The following is a 20,722-nucleotide window of genomic DNA, read 5'->3' as shown; positions in this document are numbered from 1 at the left end:
CGGGTATGAAAAAAGATAGAAACATAATAAACACATAAATGACACTTTAATTTCAACCAAGAAACCATGAGCATAGCAGCACAAAAACTAACCGTACATGATCCTAAATTTGTACTAGTACAATTCTTTTTCTTTTTTTTTGAAAGGTACTAGTACAATTCTTAAAGTCCTGAACTTGTTATTGTTATTCTTTTCTTTTTATTATTTTTATTTTGAATCTTGTACTGTTGGGTTCTAGAAAGTGGGTGTACTTAGTAATGTACCATCAATGCTTTAGCCCCAGTAAGGAAAAGAAAAGAAGGCAGCTTTGAGACCGAAGGAAGCTACTTTCTATTTTGGCACGCTCCGCTTTCATCTTCAGCTCCACAGCATTCTCTGCATCCGTACACCACAAGTCACCCCTGAGTTCTCAGCGACTCTTCTCCATCTTTTATTTCGAGGTAAGAACAGAAACTGAAAATCTAGCTCTGTTCCTTGAAAAAGCGCAGAAAATTTCATGTGTTTATTGTTTTAGATTAACGTCATTGCTTGTGAATCCATATCGAACTGTTGTAACATGCTCTGATTTTACTTTGTTTGGTCTTTTGTTCTTGTTTTCTGTCTCCTTGTTTTGTAAAGACTGCACCTTGCAGAAGTCACTGACAGAGAAAAGGGGTTTGTGTCTTGTGTTTGATCTGTTGCAAAAATGGGGCCCACTAAAAGGGTGAGGTTGATTGAGGATGATTTGGGAGAGGACAAGTTATTGAGTTTAGTTCAGGATGGTGAGGTTTCTGGTGATGATAGGTGTTTGGTTCGAAAGAGAAGATGTGTTTCTAGTGAAGATGTGGATCCTCGGCAAAAGTTGTTCTTGGAGAACTTGAGGGGAGATGGAGGGTCATATGCATTAGAGGTTGTTCAAGAGGATGGGGTTTCGGAACTGATAAGCTATCATCAAGAGGATGGCTTGGGAAGGCGGATTGTGAGAAGATGCATTTCGGATGAAGATGTGGATCATCGGTATAAGTTGTTCATGGAAAATTTGAGGGAGGATGAGAATTCATATGCATTGGAAGTTGTTCAAGAGGATGGGGTTTTAGAACTGATATGGTATCATCAAGATGATGGCTTGGGAAGGTGGATTGTGAGAAGATGCATTTCGGATGCAGATGTGGATGCTCAGTATAAGTTGTTCTTGGAAAATTTGAGGGAGGATGGAAATTCTTATGTATTGGAAGTTGTTCAAGAAAATGGGATTTCAGAACTGATAAGTTATCACAACGATGGGTTGCCAAAGCGGAGCAAGAGAAGATGCGTTTCTACTGAAGATGCGGATCCTCAGTATAAGTTGTTCTTGGAAAGTTTGAGGGGAGATGGAAATTCATATGCACTGGAGGTTGTTAGTGAGACAGGGGTTACGGAACTGATGCGTTATCGGCAAGACAATGGCTTGCGGAGACGAGTGGAGAGAAGATCTGTTTGTAATAAAAAGTTGGAAGACCTAATGTTTGTTGATAATAGTGAGAAATCCTTGAGTTTAGTTAAGCATGGCAATGATGAGAATGAACATTCTGGTGATGACAATAGTGATATCATGTCTGGGGATGATAGTTATAATGAGCACGGATTTTCAAGTGATGACAATAGTCATATCAGGTCTGTTGAAGACGGTGATAATGGGAAGGACCAGTCTGGTGATAATAGCACTGATGTTAAGCCTGTGCATGATGGTGATAGTTGGAATGAACAGTCTAGTGATGACAATAGTCATATCAGGTCTGTTGACGATGGTGATAATTGGTTCGAACAGTGTGGTGATGATAATCTTGATGTCAAGTCTGTGCATGATGGTGATAATCGGAATGAACAGTCTAGTGATGACATTGTTCATGTTAAGTCCGTTGATGATGATGTTAGGGATCCCAAGTCCAAGTTATTTTTGGAAAATTTGAGGGAGGATGAAAATATATATGCACAGGAGACTTTTCAAGAAACTGGGATTTTGGAACCGATAAGATATCACCAAAACAATGGGTTACCAGATGAGGCCAGTTTAGTAGCTACTGAACCTACGAAGAATTCTCGTGTGAAACATAAGACTGAAACTGAAAACAGGTACACTCTGGAAAGTCTAAAGGATCCCCCAAAAAGAAAGAGTTCAGTGGTGAAGCAGAATGCAGAATCAGCGGCTTTAGATCCTGCTTCTGATATGGAAAACAGGGTTTCCAGTAAAAGGCCTTGTCTGGAGGTTCCTAATAATCCAGAAGAGCTCAGTTCAGATACTCCAGAAACTTTTAGAAGCCCTCGGGTGAAAGAGAAGCCTGTAATAGAAAATAGCAATATTCTGAAACTCTTTCAGATATGCCGAGAGAAAAGGAGTGCAGTGGTGAAGAAAAAGGCAAAAGTGGAAATTACGAATCCTGTTTCTGGTAGGACAAGAGGGCATTCAAGGAAAAGGCCTCATTTACAGGCTCATAACACTTCAGAAAGTTTCAGAAGTTCATCACTGAAAGAGAAAATGGAAACTAAAAGAACTTTGAGGCGTATGAAGAAAGAAAAGGTAAAGATAGATAGACCTAACAAGTCTGCTCATGTTTTGAATAAAGAAGAGACCAAGGAACCGAAGACTTTGAGGAATGAAAGAAGTGAATCTCTACAGAGTTTAGAGGATCTTCAAGAGAAAAAGGGTTGTAGGATGAAGAAGAATGTGAAAGAGGAAGGTGAATATCCTTATTCGGATAGGACAAATGAACTTCCTAACAAAAGACCTGGTTCAGAGGTTCTTCATTTTGCAAAATGTGGGTACAATGGTTTTGCCAAGTCTGACCTCAATGGTAATGGTGATGATGAGACTGAATCTAGTCAAACAGATGAGAGCTATCAAGACTTTCTAAGTGATCTGTATGTCATAAATGATGAAGAAATCACATATGCACCACAAAATGGTAGACCAGAGTCATATGATGTGGAGATAAAAGATGAGAATGTGGAGAGTCTATCAGATTCGGATTTAATTGTACTGGAGAGGGATCCAATTGACGGATGTCGTACCCCAATTGTATGTATCTTCTTCAATTCCCTTTTTAACTTTTGGTTTGTTCTTTCTATTTTAAGCTGTCACACCCATGTGGCGACATGCACCATATGTGCACGCAGAATTACGTTTGGCTGGGTATATGTGTGATTTTATTGGTTTGTGGCTTCTGGAATTTAAATATTTCTGGTTGTGACTGTTGTTAATTTGTTGCAAACAGAAGAAGGATTCAGACAAAGACTTGGAAAGTCCCATCAACTTTAGGGAGGGGCTTTTGAAGGATCTTAAACGGCCTTATGACCAAGAAGAGCTTCTCAAGCTCTTAGAAGACTGGAGTAACCAGAGGCCTGCAAGAGGTCATGCTAAAAATCTTCGTAGTGGAGTAATAAAAACGTATGCACTGAAAGGGGAATATGGAAAACCATATTCAATTTTGTACCAAGGTTTGTTTTTTTTTTTTTTTACAAGATCGATCAAGTTGCAATTCGCATGTTTGGTATTCCATTCTTGCAATTATCATTTACTTCTGCATAAAGTTTTAATCCTTTTTTCCTGATCTTGCAGATCTGGCTGAAATGATCAAAGCAAGTGATCGGGATAGAAGCTTAAATCTCTTGCGGGGATTCTTCTACTGGTTGAAGGTAAATTTCTTTTATGGATTCTTTTTAGTGAAAGCTGTTTGTGATGGTTATACTGTATGTTTATCTAGCTTCTAAGCAAACCAGGCAATATGAAAATTTGGTTTTACTCCAATTTTGACCTCTTCAATACCCACTTTGAGATAGACTAAAGTTCATAAGATCGTCAGCAGTGCATTCATGCACATGGTGGTGTAATAGAAGCTTCATTTCCTTCTATTTTTTTTTGGCAATAGTGTAATATCAGCTTCTTACTGTATAATCGTTGTCAATTGTTTCAGAATGTTGCCCAGGACAAAAGCTTTGAGCCTTGGACTGATGCAGAATGTTTGAATGTGGTGCCGCAACTGTAAACAGTAGGATTTCTTTCATCATTTTCACTTTGCAGTGAAAGATATGATCACTGCAAATCAGCAAAATCAGATTGGTGTCAAGCTATATGTGAAATTTGGTAGTAATTTGTAGTTGTGCATCTGCTGCTGAATCACACATTTTAAGTATGTGGTTTTGGAGGTTTGGGGAAGATATAACCTTCTGATCTCAGTAGCTAGGTAATGAGAACCACGACTGCTGTTGTGTTCTTGTTGGCTTAAGAAATGAATGGAGCAGCAACTTCAGTATTACTAACCACTAATGCCATACTGGTTTTATGGTGTGTGTTACCGTCTGTTTAATATCAAGGACGGAAACTTCATTATTTGTCTATTTATCAAATGTCTACCGGTATTTAAGTCCATATTCATGAAGTGAGGTTAACGAAACATTTTCAAGTCATGAGTCATGACATGCAAGGGAATTGGATTAGGCTAATCATTCTCTTTCACTTCAAGAACTTTTACCTTTTAGCCTCAATCAAAATGAAACCTGTCAAAGAAAAAGGTGTCTTTGAATCTAATGATTCATTCTCATAGCATTGACTTGTGTATCTTAATGATACTATCCTTTGGCTCATATACAGATGTTACACATGAATGTACAAAAGGTTTCCTTCTTCTTGGCTCCAAAAAGAAACTCAAACCTTGTCAACTATACTTACTCCCTGATCCATTACATAAACTGCTGTTCAGCTTAAGTTGTTGTCTTAGAAATAAAAAAATAAAAAAATAAAAAATAAAAAAAAACTAAAGACTTCAACTCGTACAGCAAGTCTAATAAAAGCTACTTTTATTTCTCCACCTAATTCAGACTCTCGAGTAAATGAAGCTCTTTTGATTCTCAAAAAAAAAAAAAAAAAAAGAAAGCTCTTTTGAATTAAGAAATTGGGCCCATAGCTCAGATCAGTGTGATCAGAAGGAAGTGAACCCTCTTTCCTCTTCTTCTCCTACCTTGAAACCAGGTAAGAACCCTAACTCTCCCTTTTGGTTTCTCAGAGAAAATGCAGTAAATATATGCTCTTTAATTACAATGTTGTTATCTCAAGGCTTGTTTTCGTTTAAGTCATGGTGGGATTTTGTTATCTGTTGAAATAAGTGTAAAGATTGAGGCTTTAGTTTAAGACCACAATGCATTCTCTGATCTTTGCTTTGTTGGGTTTTGTTTGTTTGTTTGTTCCCTTTTGAGTGTTAAAGACAGAAGTTTGGAAGTGCAGGTTTACTGTGAATGGTGAGAGAGAAAGAGGGTGATCTGTTGTTGGATAAGAATTATGAGAAGTTATTGGGGTTAGTTCAGCTTTGTGATGAGAATTTGGACAATTTTTCTGTGGATCAAGCTAGGTCTTTGCATAATGTAGATCCTCGGTGTAAGATTTCGGAACAGATTAGGTACCACCAAGTGGATGAACTACTAGGTGAGCGCAATTTGGATGTACCAGAAACTTCGAGAAAGTCTAAGGTGACTGAGAAGGCTAATTTGAGGAAAGGTATGATTGGGAAAGAGATGAATGGCCATAAGGATTCTGCTGGTCATTTGAATACAAAACATACTGAAGGCCCAAGTGATGTTAGGTATGCTCTGAAGAAAAACATGGCCACTATGGAAAAAGAGGATCGCCGAGAGAAAAAGAATTTAGCTGTGATGGAGAATGTAAAATCGGAACCTCTGAATTTTGATTCTTGTGGGATGAATGAGTGTTCCAGTAAAAGACTTCGCTCAGAGAAATATAACACTCAGGTACCTGTGAAAAGTGTAGTTTCAATGGACAATGTAAAAGTGGAAGCTCCGGATTCTGATTCTGGTGGGAACCATGAGATAAGGGAGCGTTGCAGTAAAAGACCTCGTTTAGAGGTTTCTAACACTCCAAAGATGCTGGAAAGTTCTCTGGTGAAAAAGAAAAACAAAAGTAACAGAACTTCATGGAGTTTTAGGAAGAAAGAAAAGATGAAGATAAATACGCCTAACAAGTCTTCTTGTGTTTTGCCTGAAAAAAAGAGTGGGATGAAGAAGAAGGTTAATGTAAAAGCTGCACAGGCTGTTTCTAGTAGGTCAAATGCAGTTTTTAGCAAACGAAAAGGTTCCCAGGTCCTACATTCTTCTCGGTATAGGCATAATCCTGAATCTTTATCTATGCATATGGATGAGACTTATGAAGCATTTCTAAACCTTGCTGTGGTGTCTGGCGATCAAATTATATATACACCCGGAAATGGTACAAGTCATATATTCGAGGAGGATATGCAGAGTTCATCAGATTCAGAACAAACCATACTAGACAATAATCGACTTGATGGATATCGTCCCACATATGTATGCATCTTCTCTCCCTTAAGATTTTGTTTATCTTTACTAGTTTCTGCTAGCACTTACAAACATATTTTTATGCATCCGTAAGTACATGTGTATCTATATAGATGTGTAGGATCACATTGAAACACTCTAAGCCCTTTGAGAATTTCACAGGTGAAAACCAGGGCTGCAACTAACAAAACTTTGAGGAAGGACATGATGAAGAGAAAGATGAGCTGCCCTAAAAACTACCACGCGACTTCCTCAGATGCAGATCTGAATCAACAGGACAGTCATCAACATGAAAAATATCGTGCCTCATATGTATGTTGTATCCCATTTAAGCTTTTCTTTACATTTTGTATATGCTGTGTTATCACACACCTACAAGTACATATCATGCATCTTTAAATACCTATGTGCACGTTTACGGATGTGAAACTCAAAGGGTTTGAAAATATCACAGGTGAAAACCAAGGCTGCAACTAACAAAACTTTGAGGAAACGCGTGATGAAGAAAAAGATGAACTTCCCTAAGAACTACCAAGATACTTCATTAAATTCAGATCTAAATGAACAGGACCGTCATCAACATGATGAATATCGTGCCTCAAATGTATGCTGTTTTCCCGTTTAAGCTTTGCTTCACATTTTGTATGTTATTTATCACACACCTAAAAGTACATTCCATGCTTCTGTAAATATGTGTGTGTGTGTGTTTACGCATGTCAAGTTCTAAGGTGCTGAAAACTTCTCAGGTACGTGAGACTTATGAAATACTCAAAACCTTTGAGGTGGATGGTAAAAGCATAATCTATAAGCGAAGCAATGGTGGGCGAAAGATATATGAGGAGGTACAGACTACATCAGATGCAGAAATAAATGCAGTAACAAATGCAATGCACAGGGAACCTCTTGACAGTTTTCGTACAGTATGCACCTTCTTCGCTTTATCCTATTTTCTTTTCTTTGCTTTCTGCCTTGTGCTATCACATGACACACACAGACATGGGTATGGAGACATAACATACATTGTTTGGGGGGTTTCTAGATTTTAATATATCTGGTTGTGTCAACTGTTGTGTTGTGTAAATAAAAGATGGATACAGACACTGGGCACAGCATTAAGAGTCACAACCAGTTCAGGGAAGGGCTTATGAAGGATCTTGGAAGGCCTTACAACCAAGAAGAGTATCTTAACCTCTTGGAAGATGCATGCAAACGAGGGCCAAGTAACCTTGAGACAGACATGTTCAATGGAATGGAATCATGTCAAACCCCAATAGAATATGGAAAAACATATCTAGAGGTGTACAAAGGTTAGTTTTCTTTGAATGCTCTATATTCCTGGTTCATGTTCAAGTCTAAGTTTCATCATCTTGGTAGGTGTAGGATTTAGTATGTTCCGCTGCCTGTCTTTATATTTCCTTTTAAATAATAGATTATAGTATTTATCTTTGTTAATCCAGAAGTACTATGACCTGTATGCTTTTCAGATTATATGGAACTCAGATTAACTATATGTAGTAGATTTTAATATGCCTCCGCATTCAACCTTTTAAGTGGTTGCTTAGGCATGAACAGAAATGGTGAAAAACTTCGTCCAGACTGGACTAGACTCATTATGGGTCAATCTTGACCATTTCATCACTTAACTTTTTGTTCTTCAATGCCTAGCCCTAGCTTAGGTTCAAAATTTAATGTATAAGAATTCAAAAAAATGCGCAAGGTTGATTTGCTATAAAATTGATTTGTGTGTCAGGCCTTGTTATCTGTAGAATGTCTATTTTTTTTTTTGACAACAAAAGGAATTACAGAGCGAATCCTCTATTACAACCAATATTAGTAGAGTCAAAAGTTTGTCGATGTCATTGACTGCATGCAATTATCTGCTTTGTTTTCTCATTTCACGGGGATTGATGACTTAGGACTCAGGAGGTGGCTCCTTTGGAGCAGAAATGATTTCTGCTTTTAATCATACTGGCTAGCTAGTTGTTCTGCCATAGTTTATTTAAGACTAATGTATTACTTGTTTATACAAATTACCTGCTTTGCATCCTTGATATTTCATTAAAATTTCTTTGGTTTTAGTTTGTCAATACGTTTTCTAATCTTACAGATCTAGCTGAAAAGATTAATGCAGCTGACGGCGATCGCTCTAGAACTTTAAATCTCTTACGGGGATTGTTCTACTGGCTGAAAGTAAGTTTTCTTCTTTATTTTCTTTTACTTTTTTCTATTTCATGTGATTGGTATAACTGGTTATCTTGTTAGCTTGTCTGTTTGTAGAACATACCAGCCATAGGAAAATGATTGGTGTAACTTGGCTATATTATGTTTTTGGTTGATTCTATTGTTTATTATAGGTGCATGATTTTCTCTGTGCCACTTTGCATAGAAGCTTTTGTGCATGTACAAATGTATTGATGATTATTGTCAATGATGTGTTATAGCGCCTTCTCATTCTATAATTGGTATAAATTTTGGTCAGAACATGCCTGAGGAAGGAAGCTTTATTCCTTGGAAAGACAAAAGATGTTTAAAGGCGTTTCTGCAGCCTTATGAAAATAGGGGTCAGCCGAGCTACAAACGGAAAGCCTTGCGTTAATTCCTATATAAGCAAGAGCAGATATTTCGAGTGCAGCTGTAGTAATTATGCTGTACCGCGCTAGATAGTTTTTAAAATTGCACATGTGAAGTATATGAATCATACATTGCAAGTAGGCTGTGGTTTGGCACCTTTTATGCACGATGTAGCGGTTGATCTCCTAATGCAGACAACAATGGTTCTGTTATGGATGCAATGGATTGTTTCTTAAGTTATATATGATACTTCGTACTAGAAAATGTGGTTTTGTTCTACGAAATGGAAGAATAGTAGGGTGTATAAGAAAGAACTGATCTGTTTATGCCCTTGTATCTTCAATCAGCCTCTGATCCCATAATCAAATTTCTTGATAATCTTTCCTCACTCTTCATTTTGGAGTAGTTTACTACTTCACTTCTAGAGAAACAAATTCAGATGTATATTCTCTCTACATAAATCACATATTAACCTTCAATGAGTAAGAATGGATGGATGGGAAGACATTACTCTTTGATCCAATCCTATTGGATTCATCTTCTTTCTCCAGCCTTTGTGTTTGACGACTCTGAATCTTACGATCATGCATCCTGAGGTTGAAATTCGTTGTTATTGAACATAACACGAGGCTTACCCATGCTGAAGTTAAGGACTCTTGCATCCATGTTGTATTTGATTTCTCCATCATACAGAAGCTTCCTTATGTAGTGCTCTATGTCTGAACCAATCAGACGCAGAGTGTATTCTGTCAAATCTGCACCCTGTATTTCACACCAAATGTATGTGTCTTAGTAAGGAACAACACCTCAACTGCTGAAAATTTCACAGAAAGATATATTTCGTGTAAAAATAAATTTAAATTAAACATTATGGTTGCATGCTTGCATCTTAGTTTAGAATCTAATCGTCACTTTCACTTAATTATTGATCTGCAAGCTGCAAGGTGATGCATCTTTTCATACCTTGTTGAGACAAGCGTTTACTTGTTATATACTTGTTATACAATTCACTATCCGTGGAACTATGGAAGTTTGGAAGTCTAATGATTATCTAACAAACTAAATATGAAACACTGACCTGAAAGTCTAAAACATCAAGAAATGTTAAGTGTGCCAAAATAGGAACAGTAACATACATCACAAGGAATGTTTAGTGTGCAAAAATGATCATAAACAAGTTACCTCATAGTGATCCACAAGCTCTTGGAAGTAGGAGTAGACCTTGTTGGTAGTCTCTGGAGTCCACACAAACTCATTGGTTGGATCAAGTATAATGGTGAGCTTATCCATCTGTGTTTGATCAAATGCACAGGTTTCTGGGTCTATATAAGCTGCATAAATCCTCACATGCCTTGTGGCACTGCTAAGCCAATCCCCACCATATTCTCTCCCCATGTTCTTACTCTGCACATTCAATTGTGCCTCCACTGGCCTTGGCACTGTCCCTTTTGGCTCTCCTTTTCCTCTCTTTACTTCTGGTTCTTGTACTTTCATTTCTTGTGGTTCTTGGACTTCACCAGGTTGCTGCTGAGCTCTTATGGTGAAGTCTCTTCTGCTTCTCAGTTGTTTTCTTCTTCCAGAATAACCCAACATAGAGAATTTGGCACAAGCCATATAAGAAGAAGTTGCTGCCATGCCTGAATGTAGTAGCATTAGCAAACTTCTCAATCTTTTTATGCAGTTCAGTGAAATAATATTTGGTACCAAAGCTTTTGGGAAATTTGTGGTAAGGCCAATAGAATTGGTCCACATATGTTTGATGGATAAGATTTCTTGTAGCATACTGGGGTGTGGTGATGTCTCATCTTTTTCCACTGTTTTATTTTACTTGGATTCTAAAAGGAGCACTTTGCTTTTATCAATTTCTTCCATCAAGATTAATAACCTCGTTTAATCTGATAATATATCCACATGCCATCAAAATTCAACGCAACACACAGGCTCAGAGGGAAAGCTCAAGAAAGAAAGTTGAGGCAACATTCTAATTCCTCAAGAGCATTTCATGCTTTATTATTCATTTCAATTATCTTGTATTATTTATAAAATGTACAAGGAAAACAATAAAAGTATAGAACTTGGAAAAAAGAAAACAAACAAACAAACAAATAGAAAGAAACCGAGGATGAACAATTATAGTTAGTGTGACGTCAATTGACTTGGTGCCTGCTGAGCAGAACTGGCTAACTGGCTGCTGACTCTCTCAGATGGGGCATAGGAATGGTATTGGGTGCCAGGTCTTCCATATACTTCTTCTTCTGACCCTCACCCAAGCTGAGAATCTGGGTTTACTCAGCTTGACCATCAAAAACTGTTAAGCCCGGTCCACTTGTTGCCGCTTTCTTTTGCACCATGCTTATGCACCACGTGTTCCATATCAGTGTACTCCTGCTCCCGTTCGTATACAAGCTTATAACTGTCCCTGGTTAGGGTCCTCCCTTGGCCTTCGGACCTCCACCTCACCAAAGAAAAAGTGGGAGCCTATACCCAAAATCATTTTGCAAACTCTTACTGTCAGAAGAGTGGTTAACAACCACATTTCCAGCAAAAAATTCCTCTTTGGTTGCCACTCTCACAAAACGTTTGTCTTCTTCATCTTCTCCAACAAGCGAATCGGTTTTATTAGCTCATCAAGATCATCCAAGTCCAAATCAGAGGGATCACTATCATAAAATGTTGTTTGCTCAGGTGGATTATTACTTTCTCCAGCCTCCTCATCACTGACATTGATGCTAATGAAATCATTACCAAATATGTCATCACCATTTTGTTCACGGTGCTTTGCAGACGCTGTTATGGGCTCAGAAACACGGACATCCTTGGCAATAAAGTAACGTCCCCAACCCTTTTTATGTTCTCTTGATCGTTTCTTTATCTTTCCCTTCGTTCGCTTTTTCGGGTGGTGAAGCTTGCAGTTGAGCCCTTGAGGACACGATCCTGTTTCTTCAAAGGTCGGGCAGACATAGCTGTGCTTCTTCCGGCACTGTGAGGAAGATATATACATACGAATTTACTTGCTCCAACATTAGTGTATGTTTGTTTGTTCAGAAACAGGAGGTTATCAAGTTAAACAGAAAGCTAAAATGTAGACCAAGAAAAATAGAAAGCAAAAACAATAATGAGAACCTATACTCTATGCACCCTGTCCTATTCCCAAGACACCAATAAATTTATCTCTTGAATTGTGAGTTTTTATGATAGTGGTCAAGGACTTCGGATTTTCTGATAATGAATCCTTATAGAGTTATAAAAAATGGTGTAATACTTGGTTTCTGAAATTATTGTCTATACAATTTTAAAAAATAAAGATGAAAATATAAGAAAAACACTAACATGACCAATTACCCACCAGATAAGACTACTATCAGATGCTACTTCCAGTACTTTTGTTAAAACCCAAAAGATTTATCTCATCTTTCATCTATCAACCCACCCCCGCCCCAAAAAAAACCAACCATCTTCTCATACACCCCAAGCCTCACACCACATATATATGAAAGACATTATATATGAAGACAGTACCTCATTTCCGTCGGCACAATAACCTTTAAGAAATCCTTCACAAGTAGATGCCTTCGGGTTCACATTTACATGTCTGTAAGAACAATTCTTATTGGTGCATAAACCTGCAATAAACATGTCAGAGTTCTATATATTCACTGATACCTTGAATTAGAAATATATTAGCAGAAAGCACCTTGCAGATAGTAAGAACAGTCGGGCATTCTTTCTGGAATGACCTGCATGACATAAGAAGTTTAATAAACAAAGAGACAAAAAAAGGAAAGAATGTCTGGAAAGGAGTACAAAGTTCTGTTGCAGTTCACGTGAAGTTCCGTCACATGGTAAACCTTGTGGGTCAATTTGCAGTTGGGATTGGAACATAAACCGTTCAGGTACTTTGTGCAGACTGCAATTTTGGAGGAGTCATGAATATAGGGACATTTTCCATCATCCTTGTTACACTTCCCAAATCGTGTGAAAAACTGGCAGTACTTCCGTTTTTTCGCCAACCGCTGTCTGGCAGTGTGCAAGCTCCATCTAACTCTTTCACTTGCCAATATGCGAGTTCGTTTCTTTGGATCTCTAACAAGCTGATTACCATTTCCAATCCGCACATATCTGCCAATATGGGAATGCATTTATATCTAAAAAGTTCTAAAGTTGAGAACAAAACCATAACTTGGAATGCTAAATTGTTCTAATACACTCAAATGGAAAACATTATTATGTAGTAATCTATCCAATCTATTTTGAGGAATAAGATAAAGAATCATACTCGTCATTCCCAATCACTAATCTCCTTGGAACATAAGACCTCTTGGCATCCTTTTCTGGATTCAGCACAGCAGAGTTAGAGGAATCGTCATCTACAAAACAAGATGGGAAATCAATTGCTTGAGTAAATATTATTACCAAGTTCAAACAAAATATATATTACAATACGCCAAATTAGGCAGAGGCTAAAGAGAAACAATTAGAGGTCATCAATCACGTTAGACATATTGATCATTTGCTCCAAAACAACCATACATGGAGATAGACAATTCCAACATGAATATTTCTGTGAACATGCTTAGAAATTGTGAAAATCAATGAGAAAGCGGTGGTACATTCTGAAACTATATCTGACCCATTTCTCCTAAATTAAAAGTTTCACTAGAGCTAAAGAATACATCAATATGCTGCAAAAGTAAAAAGAGCAGGCCACCTGAAATCCTCTGAAGTGTCCGCCTTGAAGGATCCATTTTGTACCGAACAGAGCCAATGCGGAATATTCGTTTTCCTGCCATACAAGTAATCACTTAATAATCAAGTAAAAGATCATATGTGACACCATACATCCAAGGTGCACTGTATGCAATACATGAAAGAAAGCACTGCTCATTATATGGATCTACATGTTCCAAAACAGTTCTATGAATTGACTTACCCGGTGAATTTCTGATTTTTAAACCAGAACTAGCACAGGTAGCACCATTGTGTTCTCTTTTCTTCTTCGCTACTTCAGCAACAGCCCGTGTAGCTTCCTGAACAAATTGTATAAGAAAGATGAGGACAGAGAATGGCAAATCTTGACTTGAATGATTTCCCAGGGAAAAAATAAAGGCCTGTGGTAGTGTACTACAGCCAACTAACCTCATTAACTTTCTTTGAGCGACTTTCAATGGATTTTGACCATTTTAAACTAGATCCACCAACACTTAACACCTTGTACTTTCTAAGTGAAAATCCATGGGTTGACCTAGTGTAGACCGTATCCCTCATCCTTGAAAGCAGCAACTTTTTACTGAAAGATGAGATAAACATTGATTTGTTTAGGCAACAACCAACTCTGACTTGTTAAATATGATTCCAGAAGTGAGAAAATCAGATACCTGATTGTTGATGAGGAACTATAATTGAAATTGGAAGCCTGAGTTTGCATAACAGTTCTCCAGGATCTTGCTCTTTTCCACGGAAACAGGTGAGGCAAAACCTTCTGATGGTCAAATGAACTACCATTATTATTTGATGACTGTGTACCACTTGGTGTCCAGACCAAAGAGTTCTTTTTACCCGTCCTCGCAACAGCTGCAAATAGATATATTACTTAATTTTGTCATGCCAGAGAAAGACTAACATATACACATCAACAATTCCAGACTCCAAAATATAACAACACAGTCTGGCACAGAGGACCATAAGAGATTATAAACTTGAGAAAAAATGAACATGATGAACTTCTCCGAGAACAAAATTGAGTTGGAAAAGTTGCAGACAGGAGCCAAAAACATTTAACAGTAGCAGAACATACAATAGGGAAACACTATGATGCTTCATTTAGCAGTAACCAACAAATAAAATTGATCCAAGCAGTTACGCATTCCAAACATTTGTTGATTGCAACTTTCATCCATATAAAAGATAATATTCTTTACCAAACGACTAATTGGACAAGTTCAAATAGCATACCCTTAAGCGATCGCTTCTTGTTAAATGTTCTACTGGGAATAACCTTAAGAGCCTTTTGCACCCGGGAGTTTAGATTGTCAGTGGGCAGGAGAACTGTGTCTTTGCCATTACTTTCCAAAGAAGACCTAATTAGCTGATGTTTGCGCCTCTTGTAGTAGCCATCTGACGGTTGGTTATTATCAGCATTGTGGACAGAAAGGTCTGAAGGATTTGAAGATGCAACCAATTGGTTTAATTTTCGCTTTACATATATAACTTTCTTCACATTTGAAGACGCCAAACTCCCATCATGTGAATTGGTGACTGGACCGCTATGGTGTTCCGGAGGATCAGAAGTTGCCAGCAAGTCCTTGACTGATCCTTCTGCATCTTTCATATCCGAACAATTCATAGGATCTGATTTAGTTCCAAAGAAATCACTAAGAGGAGGCTCAGCTACTTGGGATGGAGTCCCCAAGGAGATGGCAGCAGATGTATACATTTTGACTTCACTGGGTAGTGGGGCTGTAGGCCTATCTGAAGGAGCAATTATTTTTCCCGTTCTCATGAGACTCGAAGGGTTTTTAATGTCAACCCTACCGTCAGATCCTGCATTCTTCTTTGATCCATCTATACCTGAAATGTTCAACTGATAAACAGATGAATTGAGACCTTGAGAGCTTTGTGGTACAGCAGCAACTGAAGCAGGTCTTCTAACCAAGGTGTTACCCTTACGAACATAAGAATTACTTTCAAATTTTCCATTTCTTTGTGGCAACTGCCTTTGAGGTGGAAGAGTACTTGCATGAAGAGGAGATGCAGATGAATTAGCATTTCGATGCCAAGTCCGTGGCTTTGATATATGTGTTGAAGAGGTAGTCTTCTGTGAGGTAGTAAAGGTAGGATATGGATGACCTGGAACAATCTTATGAGTAGCTTGACCCAACTGGCTCTTCAATGCAGATTCAGCGCTTAAGAGATGCAGACCATGAGATGTCTTTTTGGATTCCTGCAATTTCAAAGGTACTGTCTTTCCTGTGACTGATTGGTGACCTTCAGTTACATTATCTAATGTTAAGTTAGTTTTGGTCTCTGAGAAAAAATTCCCAGCAGATGCAACCTCAGACTTCAACTCAAATTTCTGGTCATCCCCACAAACTTTTTCATCAAACATTTTAACAACTGAAGGATTACAAATCAGCAAATGCGCGTCAGTGATACTAGTTGAAGTTTCTGGAGTACCTGTATCTGATAGCGTATCAGGCACAGACTTCATGCCTTCATCGATAGAGTTGGTAGCAGTTACTTCGTTGCCTTTAGCGATCGACAGCAGACAACTTGGCACAAAAGGCAGTTTATCCTTAACACAGAGGTAATCTAGTTCCATATCTTTACAGAAAGAATTATCACCTAAATCTGCAGACTGGAGCTCTGAATGGATTGTACATGGAACCTCACCTTGAACCATAATGTGCTCATTTGTTGCACAAACATCACGGTCTTTTTCATGACTACCATCTATATCCACAATGTCAAGGTGAAGATTATTTACGATCATAACTTCAGTACCATCCTCATTTCTCGATTGTAAAGGACAAGGGATTTGTGTATGTGGAATACCTGATCCTCCAGAAACTGAAGAAGAGTCAACACCTTGGTGCTCAAACTTCTCATCATCATTAGTAAAGGAGTCCCTAGCTGCAGCTGCAGTATCAGATGATACTGCAGCCATAATGTCCTCAAGATATACATTGATTTCCTCAGGAGAAGGAATTAAATTAGAAGTAGCACACTGCGAATCTAAGCTGGAAGAAGCCCCTTTGTCCGCTTGATGTGTTGGAACATCAATACGAGTTAAAGATTCATGTGTATAAGATGTAGATTCATTTGTATGTCCTCCATTGGTTTGTGCTGAAGTCAAAACCATATGAGAGCCTGACACTTTTCTCCTCTTTGAATACTCGGGTGAAGTCTCATCGGTATCATACTTAACATCACTTCTACCTGAAAGCTTAGTGTCACAAAACCCATTTACTGAACTTTTCCCATTTGAAATGCTGATCCCATCTTTACCAGGCTGTAATCCCATATCTAACTTTTGAACACCAGAAACAGAAACCTCTGCATGACTAGGATCTTTCAGGAATGAACTTGCTGCTGAATCCAAGGCATTTTTGCGGACAGAAACACCTACAGGATCTACAGTAGTTTTGGATACCCTTGAAAAGTCCAACTGTGTCTTAACTTTTCTCTTCTTTTGAATCATAGGTGTAGCACTCTTAGTATCTCCAACTGATTTTGGAATATTTGGAGATATTTCTATGGCACAAATTTCAAAAGATCTAGAGGCACATTCAGGGGATGGCTGTTTGCCAAAAGAATTGGAAACTGTAATGCTCTTATCTTTCTTAACATAAACTTCATCAGAATCCCACCTGGTACGTCTACCAATCTTGGAGCGGAGAGCTTTGGTCTCCCCTGAACTCGACAAACCAACCGCCATATTATTTTCTACTGAAGAAAGAGCCTTAGGAAGTTCTTCCACAACACCACCATTTTGAAGTGATGTGGGGAGCTGATAACTACAAGGTTGTTCGCTTACTGCATCCACTGTGCAAACATCAGGAACACTGATTTCCTGATGTGACGGTTTCTCCGAGGTAATTTCAGCACCATGTTCAGAACCCTTTACATTCATGGTCCCATGCGTCTTATCTGAATTTAAGAAACCAGAGGTGAAATCGCTTTCTACATCCAACATGGTCTCTGATGATTCTTTTCGTACAACTTCATCAACAGCTAAACTGTCTCCACTCTGACAGATCGATTTGCTGACATCCTCAACACCAGTTAGAGGACAAGTAGCTACCCTAATCGAATCTGTAACATTGATGTTAGAATTTGAAACGGTAATCAATCCCTTGACCGGAGTATCTACATTCTGATCAGGATTAATCTCTTCAGGACTGGAAGATCCCAGATTTGCGTTTGAGTTGTTCCCAGTATTCTTACCACAAGAGTTGAGAACAGTGCTTTCTTCATCTGATACAACATTCGGCAAAGAAGCTTCTACTTTCTTATCTACAGGCAACACACACAGGTCATTTGGACAAGGATCAGAAATGGAAAAAATTTCACCTTTACCAGTGCCTGCAGATAGACTATGAACAGAACTCGTCCCCGGTTCATCAAGCTTACCTTTGGGCTGTGAAGTGGGGTTTGCTACCTTTTTCACTTTCTTAACCACTGTTTTCTTCACTACTTTCATCTTCTTAGAAACACTGGGAGAAGACTTTTGCCTGGTACCAACCTCCTTGCCTTCTTCATGCAAACTCTTGCCCTTCGCTGTTGTTTCCACTTCACTCTTTGCAAACGCATCATCAGTCACAACGGAACAAAGCTGTGAATTCATGCCAGAACTAGTAACTACTCCTTTCAACCTCATTGTGTCCTTCTCAGGACTACTAGACGTCTTATTCGAAACAAGTCCCAAAGTATCCACATTTACAACCTCCTCAATGCGCTGAGCCGGTGGTGACTCTGAGCAATCCATATCAGAACCCGAACCCGAACCTGAACCCCTCTTGTCATCCCTAGTTCCAACTGTCTTGGCAACCAGTGAATTTGATTTAAAGGACACATCGAGGTCCAGAGGACTGCTCCCACCTCTCTGCTCTCCCCCTCTCTGTTCTCCACCTCCACCACCACCACGCCTCTCTTCATCCACCGCATCCTTCCTCCCATGACCTAAATACTCATACTCATACTGCTCCTTCCCTCTGAATGCCCCACCGGAGCCGGAACTATCAAAATAACCAGAGTAATTCCGCTCCCTGGGCTTGGGGGTTTGAAGCCTCAGCAAAACACTCTTCTTTTGAATCTGCTGCTTCCACCTACTAGCACTACTACTAGTTCTCCCTGATTCCGAGCCATTATAATACTCCCTCTTCTCCGAAACAATCCTATCCGCCTCATCATCATGCTCATCCAATTCGAAAGGGTCATACAAATCCTCCTCCCTCTCAAGACCCCACCTTTGAATCTCATACGCCTCATACCTCCTCCCACTCCTCAACAGCTCCTCATACGCGCTCTCGTCGTAGCACCCCGAACCGGAATCCCGAAACTCCGCTTCTCTAAACGACGCCGTCTCGTGGTTGCTGGCGCGGCGGCGGTAATCGTCTTCAACTCGGCGAGAATCCCGCTCTTCGTACTCCGGTCTAAACCTAGCGCCGCCGTCGGGGTCGCGGCGGTAGGGTTTATGCAATTCGCGGTCGTAATCGCGCGGGGAGTAGTGCCTGGAGCGGTCGCGGTAGTCGATGTAGAGGCGGTGACGCGGCCGGTCGGAGTCGAGAGGCGGCGGGCGGTGGTTGGAGCGGGGGGAGAAGGTTCTTTGGGGATGATCGGAGTCGATTGGGCGTGGGGAGAAGGTTCTTTGGGGACGTGGCGGCGGCGGAGGAGGTGGGGGTAAGGGTTTGTAGGAGGCGGAGGGGGATTGTGAGCGGAGGGGCGGCGGAGAAGGAGGAGAGTGGTGGCGGTGGTGGTGGTAGTTGTTGTTATTGTTGTTGTTGCGGTGAGGGTAGTTTGGGTAATTTGGAGGGTCAGAGGAGGAGGAAGGGGAAGCGTACCTTGGGTGGTGGTGAAGGTACTGAGGGAGGTCCATTGGGAATGATAGAGATCTCAAATCTCCGGTTGGGTTTGGGATTTTATGCGAAGTTTGGTTGTTTATCTTTAGAGGCCGGCAGTTTCACTTTCAGAGATAGATAGAGAGTCAGAGACGGACCCTAGTTTGGTTTTTACGGTCTTCGAGCAGATACGACATGCCGTTCTATTTGGGGTAAGGAAAAAAAAAAGTAATGGAGTTATGTGTTGGGGTGGACTGTCGGTTTTTGAGTTTTTCATTGTCAAAAATGGAAGGTCAAAAAAATCCTTCGACCATATCTATTACCATTTTTATTCAAAAAAAAAAAGATATCACCATTTATTATGGATTTATTATTTGTTCTTGGTTACGTTTAAAAATTCGGATAATAGAATAATTCATGGTAAAGTTAGTCGATCAGCTTACTTGAAACTTCTAAGTTTTAAAGTTTAAATATTGACTTTCACTAATTTGTAGCAAGCAGGTTTGAAAAGTCTTTATGATCATTCGTCTATCTTTGTGATCATTCGTCTGCGACTTAGTCTAGCTTAGTTTTAAACTTCTAATCAGTTATTGAGTTGGAGATGCCCTTATTATTAGATTTATTTTGTTATAATGAGGGGGCTAGCTTAGTTCTAAACTTCTAATCTCATATTTATGAACCCACCTGATTCGCATCATGGACATAATCGATTCGGTTTGGTTTTATGAACTTAGAAATGGGCCAAATGGCCTATCCTTGAAAAGACAACCTTGGTGAAAGAGTCTACATTAGTCTCACCTACAGAATCTTCCACAAGATCAGATGTTGGCCAGGCCTGACGAACATGAGAGACATGTGCATGGCTCTTGCTATGATTTTTTTGATATGGTAATGGAGATGACCAAAGTGGGTATTTGGTGTCGGTGTGTTAGACCAGTTGAGTAATGACTTGCCATTAATGTTGACCACTATTTATGAGTCCTTGTAGATGGTAGTGGACGGTACCCTCACGACTTTAGAGGCACAAAAGGTACTTGGCATCATGAGAGTAGTCCATTCCAAGATGTTGATGGCGGGTGAGGCAAAGAATCTAACCAAACAAAGGATTTGAAGGAATAAGGATGAACCAAACTTGCAAAGGAAATTTCCATGTTACTTGCCTGGCGAATATTTTAGAGATGGTGAAGTTTTGTGGAGTTCTAAAGTTGTTACATGAGTCATTGTTTACGGTGACGCATAGTTAATTCAATGGCATCTCCAGAGCACTATAGCAC

The 20,722-nt window shown here is 39.3% G+C and overlaps 4 protein-coding genes across 4 annotated transcripts; 2 read left to right on the top strand and 2 right to left on the bottom strand.

Annotated features, from left to right (window-relative positions):
• Positions 1 to 758: 758 nt before the first annotated feature.
• On the top strand, positions 759 to 4,715 carry LOC101311249. The gene is made up of 5 exons (XM_004292683.1): positions 759 to 766; positions 817 to 3,034; positions 3,231 to 3,453; positions 3,575 to 3,651; positions 3,930 to 4,715. Exons 1-5 carry the CDS (start codon positions 759 to 761, stop codon positions 3,999 to 4,001), a joined length of 2,598 nt encoding a protein of 865 aa, XP_004292731.1. The 3' UTR covers positions 4,002 to 4,715.
• Positions 4,716 to 4,909: 194 nt separating this feature from the next.
• Positions 4,910 to 8,917, top strand: LOC101310961. The gene is made up of 8 exons (XM_004292682.1): positions 4,910 to 4,984; positions 5,217 to 6,330; positions 6,484 to 6,633; positions 6,776 to 6,925; positions 7,068 to 7,241; positions 7,409 to 7,628; positions 8,429 to 8,511; positions 8,801 to 8,917. The coding sequence occupies exons 2-8, from the start codon at positions 5,248 to 5,250 to the stop codon at positions 8,915 to 8,917; spliced, it is 1,977 nt and encodes a 658-aa protein (XP_004292730.1). The 5' UTR covers positions 4,910 to 4,984; positions 5,217 to 5,247.
• Positions 8,918 to 8,994: 77 nt separating this feature from the next.
• LOC101297023 (NAD(P)H-quinone oxidoreductase subunit M, chloroplastic-like) lies at positions 8,995 to 10,531 on the bottom strand. The gene is made up of 2 exons (XM_004290871.1): positions 10,075 to 10,531; positions 8,995 to 9,654 (listed from the first exon to the last, which is right to left on the bottom strand). The coding sequence occupies exons 1-2, from the start codon at positions 10,525 to 10,527 to the stop codon at positions 9,475 to 9,477; spliced, it is 633 nt and encodes a 210-aa protein (XP_004290919.1). The 5' UTR covers positions 10,528 to 10,531; the 3' UTR covers positions 8,995 to 9,474.
• A 411-nt stretch (positions 10,532 to 10,942) lies between these two features.
• Positions 10,943 to 19,486, bottom strand: LOC101310670. Its single transcript, XM_004292681.1, has 12 exons — positions 19,452 to 19,486; positions 18,022 to 19,214; positions 14,845 to 17,904; positions 14,268 to 14,463; positions 14,029 to 14,179; positions 13,823 to 13,919; positions 13,601 to 13,675; positions 13,169 to 13,259; positions 12,741 to 13,011; positions 12,587 to 12,629; positions 12,412 to 12,515; positions 10,943 to 11,872 (listed from the first exon to the last, which is right to left on the bottom strand). The coding sequence occupies exons 1-12, from the start codon at positions 19,484 to 19,486 to the stop codon at positions 11,462 to 11,464; spliced, it is 5,727 nt and encodes a 1,908-aa protein (XP_004292729.1). The 3' UTR covers positions 10,943 to 11,461.
• Between the last annotated feature and the right edge of the window lie 1,236 nt (positions 19,487 to 20,722).

The sequence above is a fragment of the Fragaria vesca genome, linkage group LG2, assembly GCF_000184155.1.
Source record: "Fragaria vesca subsp. vesca linkage group LG2, FraVesHawaii_1.0, whole genome shotgun sequence".
Lineage (NCBI taxonomy): Eukaryota > Viridiplantae > Streptophyta > Magnoliopsida > Rosales > Rosaceae > Fragaria > Fragaria vesca.
This window is presented reverse-complemented; position numbering and strand designations above follow the sequence as displayed.